Source organism: Peromyscus leucopus, chromosome 1 (assembly GCF_004664715.2).
Source record: "Peromyscus leucopus breed LL Stock chromosome 1, UCI_PerLeu_2.1, whole genome shotgun sequence".
Taxonomy (NCBI): Eukaryota; Metazoa; Chordata; class Mammalia; order Rodentia; family Cricetidae; genus Peromyscus; species Peromyscus leucopus.
Window position 1 is genome coordinate 47591712 of NC_051063.1, and position 15213 is coordinate 47606924.

Here is a 15213-nt window from a genome sequence, read left to right on the forward strand (position 1 = left end):
AAAGAAAAAAGTCATGATAATTACTAGCTTTCTGATCTGCACTGTGAGGTTACAGAGCTGTGTGCTCAGTCACAAGCACTGCTAAGATTAAAACTATAGGTCCTTTTGTTATTAGGTTTTTTGTTGTTGTTGTTGTTATTAACTGGAATCTAGTGATTAACCACAGTTTTTCATTCTTAGGCTCTGCAGTCTCTTTGCTCTTTGCTCTGTTGTAGGAAGCAAGAATAATTCTAGGAATGGTACCTTGTGATTCTCGCTCTTTTGGAATCGCCTCATCCTTGTCATTTTGCTGTGGAATTTCTCAGTCTTTGCCCACTGTTTGATTTCTAACCTGTGCCAACATTGCTTCTTTCCTGGTTTCTGACTTTTTAAAAAATTATTATTACTGCTTTTTGAGATAAGGTCTTGCTGTGTAATGGCCACCCATGAAATCATAATCCTCTTGCCTCTGCCTCCTAAGTGCTGGAATTATGGGTGTGCACCACTATAACCCAATCTTATTTTGTTACTTTGCTCTTCTGATTTTTTTCCCTGTATTTTTTACTCTTCAATTTACCTTGTTTTCTAGTGCCATCTATTACTATTTTGGAAATGCTGCTCTTACATTTTCTCCTTATCGACTAGCCATGCTCTGATAATATTTCATATAAATTCATGGTTGTCGTCTGTAGTCTTGTTCTTCCTTAGCCTTCTCTTAGGCAGTCTCTTTGAGCTCGATCCTGCAGTACCTTTGGAGAAAAATGCTTCTTGTGTTTCTTGTTCTTCCATCTAGATTGCCTTTTCAATCTTTCTTGTATGTTTGAGTCCTATTGTTCTTCAAAGGTTTTTCAGAAAGCATACCTTTTTGTGAAACAAGTACAGTTAACATTGGTTTGTCCCCTATATGTCCTAAGTGTGAGCCTTTGGTTACATTTAATGGAAGCAGTATGAGTTGGCTTAAGGCAAAAGAGAGACTTACTTTAAAGATTGAGGAGTTCCAGAATTCAAGGGCAGGACTACATACACATATGTCCCTAGAGGCTTGTAGTAGTCATGTTGCCCTTTGGTTGCCATCTACATACTTGGGAGGGCTGAAGAGTCCGCTGATTGGGTGTGTTTTATTGTACAGGACATGCTGTCATTTAAAAAATCCATTTGCTATTAGTGGTTTGGTGAGTGTCTTTCTATAGGTTTATTTGCCTTTTAGGTTCTTTTTCCTATCATACAAATGATGACCTTTCCTCCTAACTTGAAAATACATGGTATGATTTAATGTACAATTTCCTTTTTTAAATTAAAAATGTTATACAAACTATCTTTCCCAATTCAATCACACATTTTTCTGTCTTCTGTATAATGTTTTCTTGTTGGTATTTTATAATTTACTTCATCATATTCTTTTTGATTTTTCAAGACAGGATTTCTCTGTGTAGCCCTGGCTGTCATAGAACTTGTTCTGTAGATGAGGCTGGCTTTGAACTTGAACTTGATCCACTTGCCTCTGCCTCCCAAATGCTGGGATTAAAGATGTGTGCCAGCACTGCCTGGCTGTCATATTCTTACTAACCTATGTTTGGATGATATTTATACATACTCTTTTAAGAATTTATTTTTAATGCCGGGCGGTGGTGGCGCACGCCTTTAATCCCAGCACTCGGGAGGCAGAGGCAGGCGGATCTCTGTGAGTTCGAGGCCAGCCTGGTCTCCAAAGCGAGTTCCAGGAAAGGCACAAAGCTACACAGAGAAACCTGTCTCGAAAAACCAAAAAAAAAAAAAAGAATTTATTTTTAATGTGTATGAGTGTTTTGCTTGCATGTGTGTATGTGCACTATATGCATTCGGTACCCGTGGGGCCAGAAGAGGACACAGAATATATCAGTTTAAGGAAAAGGTTATTATGGTTAGTTAACTACTACAGAGAATATGACATGGTAGACAATATTCTAGGTCATTGTTCAAATTCCCTGAAATATCAAAATCCACACTCTTAAAGATAGCATTAAAATTTTTAAATAAAACTTTGTCAGATCAAATTCCAGGACTTTCTTAAGGAATATGTTGAGATGTGTTTGTAGCCATACACACTTACCTAGAGCACTTACCTAGCAAGTATAAGGCCCTGGGTTTGATCTGCATCATTCCCTCTCCTTACCCCACTCCTAAAAAAACCCCAAACAGTATTATGCTGGGCATGGTGATACACACCTTTAGTCTTAGAATTGGGGAGGCAGAGGCAGGCGGATCTCTATGAATTGGAGGCCAGTTTGGTCTATGTAGTGAGTTCCAGGACAACCAGGGCTATGTCTCAAAACAATCAGATAAACAAAAATTAGTATTCTATCTAATATGGACTTCTTAAATTTTTTCCACTCATTGACCCCCTTTTGCTCAAATTTTTATGTAACTATGGGTAAATAGGCTTATAAAATAGGTATGCAAATTAAATATTTATTGATAATGAATCATAAAAACTTGGTTTAAAACAGTTATCTGGTACACATATAATTTTATAACTTAGCAAAGGCTAAAGCAAGTTTGCATACTAATATGATGGATGTGCCTGTTTGTTTTTACATTAAAAAAAATTACAGTTTGTGTCTCTAAATTTCACTTTACTTTAGCTTTCCTACCTGCTTGGTGCTGCAATTCCTGGGTCTTCTGAAAATTCAGAGTGTAAGATGGATCAGTTCTTAACTTTATCAGCCATTGGTCAGAGATTATGTGCTCTTGGTCATTTACTGCCTGTTTGCTTTCCAGCATCTACCATTTTCTTTTTATAATCTCTACAATGGGAACTCACTGTTAATTTTTCATAAGAACTTCTTACGTATTTAATGTTGTGTGTGTTTCTTTTCTGCTTCCCTAATTATACTAGTAATGCTGTTTATATTTACTTCTATGTTGCAGATTTTATTATATATATAGTCTCTGATCTTTGTACATTTCTACTCACTTGAGAGTTTGTATATAGAATATAGAATAGAACAATAGAGTTTGGGATATAGAATGCAGTCTTGGGTTTCTCCTTTGCCCTGAAAACTCCATAAATTTCTATTTCCATATTCCATATCTCAGCATTTACAATTGGCTAGTATTGGTGTTGGGTATAGCTACCTAATTAGTTGATGCATTTAATGAAAACTTTAATCCCATTTAAGATAACTCCTATACCATATTTTATTTTGTCTTTTAAACTAAAATCTTTTACTAGGTAAGTTGTATGTGTTGAGTTTTATATTCTCTTCCTACTAGTAATTTGCCTAACATTTGGAGGAACTTTGATTTTAAAAATTCAAATCTCTTTTTTTTTTAAGAAAAATTACTGTAATTTTTTTCTTTTGACTTCAAAATAATTTTTCTCATTTACTTTATTCTCTCTTATATAACATTAGCTTTTTTTTTTTTCTGTAACCTTGAATCTCATTGTGATTGCCAACCATAGAACTCTCCCATTTTCAACAGACAGTGATACTCTGAAGATGGTGAATAGAAAAGTCCAGAAATAATCAGTTCATATGTTTTAATTGCATGCTACTCTGAGTGGTGTGCTGAAGTCTTATTTCTGTACATCCTGGGATATGAATGAATTATTTTTGTCCAGCCTGCCCACATTGTATATGCTACCTGCCCGCTAGTCATTTGGGAGGTATCTTAGTTGTCAACTTGATGTTCGTGGCATCATATTCCCCAGTGTAGTAGCTCAGTGCTATACTACAGTGTCTGTATCATTTATTTTGGTTTGGGAGCATTGTATCATCAGACTTCACACCAGAAGAATGATGAATATAATACAGTGACATACTTTTTATTATGCATATTATCCTATTTTATTATTGTTAATCTTTACTCTGTTTAACTTATATACTCTGTTGTAGATATATGTAAGAGTATATACAGGATTTAGGTACTTCTGGTTTTAGGCATCTATTGGGGGGATGGGTTCCCTGCCCCTGGATGAGGTCAGGGGATATGGAGGAGCTATTTTATTACAAGACCTTTAAAAGAAGTTTTCTTTGTTTCTTTCTTTTTTCCCCCCAATGGCATAACTCATTATAGTCACCTCTGGGTAAGAGAAAGAAAAAAAGAAGTTTCTCTGAATATTTAAATTGTTTCTTTCCCTCCTTCCTCCCACCTACCCATCACTTTATCTAGTTATTTGTACATATCTTTTAGTTTGTTTGTTTTTCCTTTTTTTCTTTGACTCTACTATGTATCCCCGAGCAGCCTGGAATTCACTATATGCCCCAGACTGGCCTCAAACTCACAGAGATCCCTCTGCCTCCTAGTGATGGGACTAAAGGCATGCACCACTATGTCCATCTCCTGCTTAACTTTTCTAATGACATCACTAGTTGAGATGAGATGAAACAAGATTTCTCAGTTTTTGAATTAGAAGGTGACATAGGCATAACTTAAGAAAAGATGGTGCTAGGCAGAGGAAGATAGCTGTTAGTCTAGCAAGGTTCATTTGTGTTCAATAATAATTTTCCCTTTACATCTCTCCAGACAGTTGATACTAGAGTTCCTATTCTTGGCTTCTGAACTCAGCTCGAAATTCCAATTCTTCTCCTCTTATATGTATGTCATCCTGAGCTGAGCCTTCTGTCACCCAAAGAGCTCCAATCTGATCTTCCATTCAAGTCTCCATCTTTCCTAAGGTATGGTTAGTAGATAGAGGGGGCAAAATTTTGTCACTTTTCTTACCTAGGGTGTAATTGATATTCATTAAATATTGGTTGATTGAGTGTCTCCTAATGGACTTCTTCCTCTTTCACAAAGGTAGTTTGCATCTGAATGTTAGGCTTAAGCTGGTAGGCCCAGCTATAAGCTCTCTAGCTGACATGGGAAAATTGCTTGAGCCTGGGAATTTGAGGCCAGCTTGGGCAACACAGCTAGACCCAGTGTCACTTACAAACAAACAAATTTTTTAAAATGATGGTTGTTAGTAGGTCAGCATTTTTCTTTCTCACCAGGCCATTTCCTGTCAAATGTTTTATAATATGTTTATGGAATTTTGTTTGTTTCTAGAGCTTTAAAATTTTTTCTCTAAGTCTTTTTGTTATTTCAGTGGTCAGTTGGTAGAGGGAAGAAAACCTATAGTTTTATTATTCATCATGATGTAGGAAACTCCAGATTATTTTAATACTTTTGTAAAAGTGTCTTATTTCAGTGATTTAGATTGCTGGTAAACTTAAGAGTTCGTAAAACCATAGTTTAAATAGCCAGTAATCTTTGTTGGTGGAGATGGAAATTGGACTGTAATTAAAAACTAGTTTAATAGGTAGGAGTGAAAATTATGATAAAATTTCCTGTTCTGTGTTACCTGAAGTATTTATAACATAGTTCTCTTCCTTCCTTCCTTCCTTCCTTCCTTCCTTCCTTCCTTCCTTCCTTTCTTCCTTCCTTCCTTCTTCTTCCTTCCTTCCATCCATCCATCCATCCATCCATCCATCCATTTTTCAACCAAAGGTGGCAGCTCTAATATAAGTTGTTCTCTGATGGCATTACTTACACACTTAAAAGGTAAACATGCTTCAAGATTAGGTAGATTTTCCAGGTAAAGTTGAAATTTGAGATCAAATTACAAGCCCTCTATGGTGATATATTGTGTACTCTGATAAATTTGACTGAAGATCAGAGGACAAAGCAAGCCACCTCTTACCTCTAGGACTTCTCAGCCTGAAAAGCTTTCCTCAGCCAAAAGACTTTAGTTCCTGTCTCCTCCTGCCTTATATACCTTTCTCCACCCACCCATATAATTTCCTGTCTCAACTTTCCTAGTGCTGGGATTAAAGACATGTGACTCTCAAGTATTGGGATTAAAAGCCACTAGCGCCACTACTGCCTAGCTCCTGTGTTTAATCTAGTGGCTTGTTCTGTTCTCTGATCTTCAGGCAAATTTATTAGGGTACACAATCTATCACCACAGTCTTCAGCTACCTGAAATATAAGAGCTCTTCCCACACTGTTGAAATTCTGCATTAACTGACAATTATCAAATTTAAGTAAAAGGGCATTTCTTATTTGTAAATTAAGCATTTCCTTAGCTAGTCATTATTGAATCATCTTTAAGTTCCATGTGGATGAAAGAGAGCATTCATTTAGACATCCCAATATCCTGGCTTTCCAATAGTTCTAGTCAATTTCAGTAGCTTTTCTTTTAGGACCACCTGCCCTTCATATGACCTTCACTGTTTTACACACACACACACACACACACACACACACACACACACACACCCTTTTTGGTAATACTAAAATTTTAAAGATCTAATTCTAGGTTCACTATCAAAAATTTATGAGTCAATAAATTAGTTTGCTTTCCTAATGGGCTTATCGGATCAAATAGTGACTTTGATGACAATTGTCCTTGTTGATAACCATCATTGAAAATCTTGCTTGGAAATTTAAATATAATGCAACAAAATAGTTGATAGGAAGTTTGCTTACATAGTTTTTTTACTTCTTTATGTTTTGAGTTTTTAGTATTTTGTCATTTGCAACCAATAGTCATTTCAATTTAAATCCCTTTTAATATATGAAGAAAAGATAAATACAAATTTACCTCTGATGTTATTCATAGAACACTTTGTCTTCGGTTCAGAGAGAAGCACAAAAAATAAATACAACTATATATTAGAAAAATTAAGTCTGTAATTCTTTCATAATATTTCCAGTATAGGTTTTAAATTTTGTTGGATATAAGGAATTTTTAGAACTGCAGAAGTGAACATTAGAATGAAAACAAATGTATATCTAGATATCTTTCAGAAATATTATATGTATAAATGTGACATGAATAATAGTTACTGTAGCTGTCTTTGGTTTTTTACTTGTTTTTAGCTTTTAAAAGTAGCTTTTATTTTTTTTAAAATACGTGCATTACAAGAAACAAAACACAAGAACAAAGTCACCTAGTCACGAGCAGTTCAGCTTAATGTGTCCTTCTAGATCTTGTTTCCTGGTCAGAGCCTATAGCAGCCTTTGTAACAGCGAAAGAGTAAGAGTTAAGTTCCACCAGCAGTAAGAAATAGGCTACAATACATCCACTCTGAGATGTTCTGTAGCATTGGAAGAGGGAACTTAGATCTGTTTGCATTTGTGTGGAAAGAAGTTAAGATGTTAAAGTCTTATGTAATACTCTATGCAAGAACAAATAGAAAACCCCATGTGTGTATGCTGCTTTTCCATTTATTTTGTTCATTCCTACTATCTGGTAATAATGCTCCAATTTTCTTCTAGGGAAGCATCCGCTCGTCCTTAATGTCAGTTCATGCTTGATGGTGTTCTGTGCCTCTGGCTCCATGAGTGGCCTGTAAATCAGGTATGGTCATTCATAGAAATTTGTCTATGTCCTGCTTTTGGAGGAGTGATAATTTTTTTTTTTTTTTTTTATTAAGTTGTACCTTGAAGGCTGCTAAGTGAACTTGAATAGTCATCTTGGCATCACCTAGAGCCTGACCATGAAGCTAAGTGAAGGAGAGATACCAGAAGCTAATTGCTTCTATTGCTAGATGAAGCCTCCTCTAAACCTGGGAGTCTTAACAGATCGGGTCTTCATAGTTTTAGTATATGTGCTTGATTAGAATTTCTGCTTTGTTGAGTCAGAATAAACTTGGACATAAGAAATTTACTTTGAATTTTAAAATTTCAATTCTTTGTTTAATTCTAGGTGAATTGATTTGAGGAAAATCCTGGTTATTTTGAAGATGTTGCAGCTCAGTATTGTTTTGTGTTTAAGTCACAAATAACTTCACAAGTTTTCAGAACAAAAGAAACTGAATCTTTTTTTAAATCATGCCATTTGAACAGTCACAGCTATTTTGTGATGAAAAACAAGCTGTTTTGGAAAAAATTGATACAACAAATGAGATAGCAGATACTATCGAATCAATACCTACACCAAAAATTTCAGAAACTAATTTTCATTATGAGCTAAAAAATGTGAACATCAGTTTGCCCAAGATAAATATTCCAAATGAAATCTTAATGAAACATGAAGTTGAAAAGTACAGAATATTATTTCAGAGTAAACCACAGACCGCACGGAAATCTATCAGTGTAAAAACTGTAAGCTGTGCTGAGGAGTGTGAACTGCTTTGTAAATCTGAACGAGCTGAAGAAGAGAGTGTAAACATGTCTGCAAAAATACTCAACTTCAGTTGTTTAAAATGCCAAGACAGTACTCAGTATAGTCCGAACGATTTGCAGAAACACTTTGAAATGTGGCATCATGGTGAGTTACCTTCATTTCCTTGTGAAATGTGTAGTTTTTCAGCAAATGACTTCCAGATATTTAAACAACACCGAAAAACCCATAGGAACACTTTTGTAAAATGTGACATTTGTAACAGTGAGCGTTCATATACTTTATTGGACTTGACAAAACACTTCACATCTAAACATTGTGTTAATGGTAATTTTCAGTGTGAGGAGTGTAGATTCTTCACCCAGGACGTCGGCACATTTGTTCAGCACATTCACAGACATAAAGAAATGCATTATAAATGTGGAAAATGCCGTCACCTCTGCTTTACCAAGGGAGAGCTTCAGAAGCACCTTCGTGTCCACTCTGGTTCTCTTCCCTTCACTTGTCACTACTGTAGCTATGGTGCCGTTCATAAAGACCAGCTCGTCAGACATGTTATAACTTTGCATAAAGAACACTTATATGCGAAAGAAAAACTGGAGAAAGACCCGTATGATAAAAGAGTGGCAACGACTACAACAGGACTTAAACTAATACTCAAAAGATACAAAATAGGTCCAACAAAGACATTTTGGAAACGTAAAACAGTTACTAATGGGAATGATGAAAGTATAGGAAAAAATGCTCAAGCCTTTAATACAGTGAACAAAACACAGACTAAATGTGAAGACCAGAGTCAAGAGCAATTAACTGAGGAAAGGGGTGAAAGACTGCACTGTGAGAATGGTGATAAGCCCACAGACTCAGAAAAGTCAACTCCGCTGTCCACTGGGCAACAGAATAAAGCTGACGAGGGAGCAAATGCTACTTCAAGTTTCTTGAAGAGTGGTCTACAAGGGCCTTCAGTGTTACTGGTGAGAAATAATAAGATAACAATTCCTGCTAATTACAGTGCTAAGTTTATGGGCTTCAAGTTGGTAGATGGGAGACAGCATATTGTAATAAAATTGTTGCCTATCAGTAAACAGAATTCACCTGCACCAGCCTTACAACCAGACACAGAAAAGGATAATACAGCTAATTTGCCACCGCAGGCTTTGGACAGCACTGGATTTGCAGCTGGAGTAACTACTGAGGTGACTGATACAGATTTTGTGAAAGCAGCTCCACTTTCACATTCGTCTCCTGTGCTTCCCAGGAAGGAAATTTCTGAAAAAGAAGCCACTTTCATATCTGAAAAGAATGATATACTTCAGACGGAAATAACAGTAAAAGTTTATCTTCTTTGCCAACAACATCAGAATCAGTTACTGCCTCAGTGAGTTTAACCACAAAAGTTGAATCAAGAGATAATGTTGACTTGTGGGAAAATCATACCACTCAGAGTCATCCAGATGCATTAGGTACCACCACCATTAAAAGTCCAGATAAAGTCAACCTCACCACTAAGCCAAATGCATACAGTTGTGGAGATATGCATAACTATTGCATTAATTATGTCAGCTCTGAGTTACCTGATGAATCATCCAGCTATTTTGAGTTCTCCAATCAAGGATCTTTACCTTTTCATAATTACTCAAAGGTGGATAATAGGCGTCGATAGGTTTTCAAGAACAGCAGTGTTTGAAAACCTTCAGAGGGACCCTTCGAACAAAACAGTTACTCAGGAATCAACTAGTGATAGTGATACACTTTCACCACTACCGAAAAGTGAGAGCTCCAACTCAGATAGCCCATTAGCATCTGTCAGTTCGTTAAATAGTAAAGATGGAACTTTAAAGACAAAAGCTGAAGTTGAAGAACCATGTGATTTAGAAGAAAAACAAAACTTTGATAAACAAAGCCTCTTCACTAATGAAAACCAAAATTTATTAAGTGTGACTGAAGAAACTAAATGGAATGACATTCCCAGTGCTGGCTCCCCCATGATGCCTAGAATCACATCTGTTTTTTCTCTCCAGAGCCAGCAGGCTTCAGAATTTTTGCCACCAGAAGTAAACCAGTTACTCCAAGATATATTAAAACCAAAATCTGATATAAAGGAAGACTGTAATAACATTCCCAGTAAGAACCTTCCACTCGATTGTGACCAAACATTTAAAAAGGTTGAGGAAGAAGAAATGATAGTAGAATCTTCAAAAGACTTGCAAGTGCAAGACATCTTCCCAGTTCCATCTCCCAGTGTAGGTGTTAGTATGCCTACAAATGAACCGAATTTAAAATGTAATGGACAAGAAAAACAAGTGGTGTCAGTATTGCAAGATGTGAGAGATTCCGAGGTGACCACTAAAATTCCAAGTATCGTCACATTACTTAAGACTCAGTCAGATGCAATAATAACACAACAGCTTGTAAAAGACAAACTCCGAACCACCACACAAAATTCAGGTCCTGTATATATTCAGAATCCATTTCTAACCTCAGAACAGAAAAGTCCTGTATTTTTTCAAACTCCAAAAGGTTTTATTATACCACTGCATGTTGCTAACAAACCTGGATTCCATGTCTTTTCTGGAAGACCACTTCCTTTGGTTAACACACAGAGTGTACCTGCTTCTCTCGTTGTAAACAAGAAACCTGGAATGCTTTTGACCCTTAATAATGGGAAACCTGAAGGTGTTCCCACTGTCAAAACTGAGAATGTTCAAAGTTATGGAACTATAACTACAGAACCTTGCAAAATGCCTCTTTTGAAAGTAGAACAAAACAATAACTGTCTTACACCTATACTTTGTTCCAGTGTTGGCAGTTGTACGAACATGAAAAGTTGCCCAGAGAATACATGGCCATTGAAAGGTCCTTACATTATTAAAACATCAGTAGGTTCTTCAGTGAGAGCTGTTCATTTTCCTAACATTCTGCCTGAGCAGCAGGGCCCTAAGATGAATATCTTGAATACAGGAAAGCAACAGAATGAAAACTTGCCCAAAGCGTCTCTGTATACCCTCATGCCTGATGGTAAACAAGCTGTGTTTTTTAAGTGTATGATGCCAAATAACACTGAACCTCTTAAGCGTAAGTTAATCAGAAATGGTCCTTACCAACGTATTCAGCCAAAGAGACCTGAAGGAGCACCACAGAAAATACTGGTAAAAATTTTTAATCCTGTTTTAAATGTGAGTGCTGCTAATAATCATTCAGTTAGCAACTCTGCATCTTCATTTCAGAAAGAGAATGTACCATCTAAACTAGCAGGTCTTGGAGAGCAGAAAGAGCCAGAATCTTCTAGAGATGCCTTACCAGTCTCAGATGGTTTGATGCCAGCAAATGAAATTGTCCTTCCTTCTGCTGCAACATGCCCAGAATCTTCTGAGGAACCAGTATGTATCAGTGAGCATTCAGAGACAAGAGTATTAAGGTGTAAAGCAAATTGTACAGTTGAGACAAATTTCAATAAAAGAAAGACTTGTAAAAATAAGTTTGCAAAAATTAAGACTCGTATAAGTCAAGATTCTGAAACCACTATTGTATCTAGAAACAGAAGCTGTAAACGAAAGTACATTGATAATTACCAAGAACCTCCAAGAAAAAAGTCGACATTGCATAGAAAGTGTAGAGAAAAGGCTAATGCTGAAGATGTCCAGGAAACATATGGATTTAGCAGACCCAGGCTTTCAAAGGATTCAGGTAGAACTTTGAGACTTTTCCCTTTTAATTCCAAACAGCTGGTGAAATGTCCTCGGAGAAACCAACCAGTTGTGGTTTTGAACCATCCTGATGCAGATGCCCCAGAAGTAGAACGTGTAATGAAAACTATTGCGAAGTTTAATGGACGTGTACTGAAGGTTTCATTGTCACAAACAACTATTAATGCTTTACTGAAACCAGTTTATTATAACACTTCTGAAACAACTGACAATGACTTTTCCAAGAGACACAAAATGCTTAAGCCTGTTAATTCTGTGAAGGAAAGATTTGTGCTAAAACTAACACTCAAAAAGACAAGCAAAAACAATTACCAGATTGTAAAATCTACCTCTGAAGATGTCTTGAAAGCTAAGTTTAACTGCTGGTTCTGTGGTAGAGTTTTTGACAATCAGGATGTGTGGGCTGGCCATGGGCAGAGACATTTAGTGGAAGCTACTCGGGATTGGAATACGTTAGAATAACTTACTGTGATTGCCAAGGAAAGATACTTAAGAAGGAAAAAAAAATGGGCTAAGTTACCATAATTTAGGAATTTTCTACATCAATACAGTTTTTGAACATTTTAAGAGTTGATTATTTTATGTGGAAGAACAAAAGCTTTATGTGTGGTACTTGAAAATGCTACAGTTATACGTGTTTTGAAAGAAAGTAATTAGCACAGACGTTGATTTAGTTGTCTAAAGATGAATCTGTGGGAAGGTAGGGCTAAGGAAAGTTTTGATAAGAGTTTTCCCAGTTGGATTCAGAGACTGAGTAGAGGGTAATGGTGGTTAGCCCCATTCCTTGTCTTCTCCCACCAGCCTTATAGATCTGACAGATGAGTTTCTCTGGAGATGTAGAACCCTTTTATACATGAGTTTCTTACTACTTGTGAAGATGGACTGAACTTGGAAAAAGTTATTTTCTATTATGTTACAGTTCATTTGAATGGTATTACATTCCTTTGAAGCTACATCTTACTGGACTGTAGTTAAACATGAAATAATGCTTGAAGAGTTTTGGGCAAGTAAATCCTGTTGCTCTGCCCTGTGTCAGCTTGGAATACCCTCCCAAAATGATCCTCTTTTTTCTGTGACTGTCTCAACCATTGCAGTACATGGGGCAGTCTCCAGAGGAGGGAGAAACTTTCTCTAAAATCCATTTGAAAGTCAACATTTTCCTGAGTTTGGTTCTGTTCTCCAGTGATCCCCTTATACAGAACTGTGCTTATCTGATTAGCAATGCCCATAACCAAATGGCTTTTTTTTTTTCTTCCTTGATTGGCATCCCTTCGAAATGAACAGAAAGAACATAGAAACACTTCAAAGGGAATGGCTTTTCTTGAAAATACAAAAAGTTTATTTTTACAAATATAATATTTTGAAGCAAGATTAGCAAAGCAGATCATATTTTTGCTTGTGTTTAATTACTGTTCTTACCTGAACACTTCTATATTAGGTCAGACCATTTTCATTAGTAACTTTTCAGGATGACCAATAAGACCCAAAATTGTGTTAATAGCTGGTATTTGAAAATAGAGAAGCAAGCATTAATGATGGACTCAGAGCAATTCATAAAACTTTAAGAAAAATTCCTAAGAGACATGCCCAACACTTTCAAAACGGACATTTTCCTAACAATCCATTGATTTTAACTTTACCATACACATTTGTATCAATTTTTTTTTCCTCATTGGATAATGGAGTTCTATTAACAAATGATGTACAGTGTAATTTTTTGTTACTATACATATTATGACATTTTCATTGGATCAAAACTTCAGGGCTTCTTTTTTGTATATAACAAAAATGTACATATTTTTGTACTTGATTATGTAAATTTGCACAGAAAGTTTATGACACAAAAATTATTTTCTTTCAGTTCTGTGCATGCATTAATAAAAGTGGGTGATTTAAAAAGAAGACTGTACCCATGTTATTTTCTTGTTTTTTTTTTATTTCTGACTTTTTTTTTTTTATTTGATTGGGGGCATACATTTTATTTTTTTCAGGGATTAAACACTATTGTTAGCAAGTGCCTAAAAATGATGTAAACAGTTTACATATGTCAACTGTAACAGTAGGTCCTAAGTGGGCCCATTCCCATGAGAGTTTTGATTTAAACAAAGCCATAAATAGATGCTTCAAGCTATATTGCTATGCACATTATACTTGTACTGTTTTTGTGCAGTTTATCTACTTTCTTAGTGAAGTATTTTTTGTATAAACCTGTTACAATTGTGTTTCTTGAATTGAGCCTGAGTGGAGTTGATTGGAAATGCACAGTATATATTAATAATGTACAGATGTTTAAAGAATGGTAAGCATTGTTAATTTCCTTGTTTGTTGTTAATGAAGGTTTTCAATTAAACTTAAGCTTGTGTTTACATGAGAGTTCTTTATTTTTTTTTGACTGAGCTAAAACCTAATGGAAATACTAATGGGAAATAGCTCCCCTTCTCTCTAATGTCTGAAGACTACAGAATAAATATGGGACTTTTCTTCTTTCTTCCAAAATTATAGATGAACTTTGAGAAAGGTCACATTTGAGGTAACTTATCCTTGGCTCTGCTGGGAAATGCTTTTGATCTTCAGCACCTTAGTAGCAGTAGAGTTGAACTTTGTTGTTACGGATAGGTCCATAAATAACATGTTAACATCTATGAATAGGAGAGAAGAGGCTACCCTGACAGTCTTGTAACATTCAAAATACATTTCAGGGGCTGGAGAGAGGCTCAGGGGTTAAGAGCACTTGCTGCTTTTAAAGAGGACCCAGCTTCAGGTCCCAGCACCCATGTGTTGGCTCACAATCCCTTGTAACTCAAGTTTCATGAGTTCTGACTCCCTCTCCTAGCCTCCAAGGACACTGCATGCATGTGAATAGATGTACATGCAGGCAAAATACCCATACATATGAGATGGATTCTTTTTAAGAGAGAAAGCAAAATGAAAATATTAATATTAGAGCAAGCTTATTAATTGAAGATCATTGGCTTTCATATCCTGAAAATTTTAAGATGTACACTTAGTGTTGGATTCCTAAACAAAAAGGGCACAAAGTAATCTGCATGACTCATCTAAAGGAAAAACTAGTCTAAGAATAGGTAATTTCTCAGTGGACAACTATCTGTATTAAACTTGCTGACTGCATTTTCCTCAGCATGGCCCTCACTATAACTCCTTCCCCAACATCTAGCTACATAAGCAAAGATTCTATTCAGAAGAGGGCTAGAGTGAACTTCAATGACTAGTGTATTGCCTCTTTCAGGGGATCTATATTAGGTTCTCTAGAGGTGGGACTAACAAAATATAGGTGTACATGTGGAGGGACTGGCTTCTGCGATTAGGGAGTCTGGGAAGCCATAGTGACTGCGGACTAGAGACTCAAAGATGCTGGTAATGTGGCTCAGAACAAGTCCCCAAGCCTGTGAATCAGCATGATTCTTTAGCTCAAGATCA

The 15213-nt window shown here is 36.2% G+C and overlaps 1 protein-coding gene across 1 annotated transcript; it reads left to right on the plus strand.

The window, feature by feature from the left end:
• Positions 1–2216: 2216 nt before the first annotated feature.
• Positions 2217–14141, plus strand: Znf518a (zinc finger protein 518A). The gene is given in 6 exon segments (XM_028889369.2): positions 2217–2652; positions 4486–4637; positions 7222–7303; positions 7652–9385; positions 9388–9728; positions 9730–14141. Coding segments are annotated over 3 exon segments (4458 nt in total). The 5' UTR covers positions 2217–2652; positions 4486–4637; positions 7222–7303; positions 7652–7776; the 3' UTR covers positions 12238–14141.
• The last annotated feature ends 1072 nt before the right edge of the window (positions 14142–15213 follow it).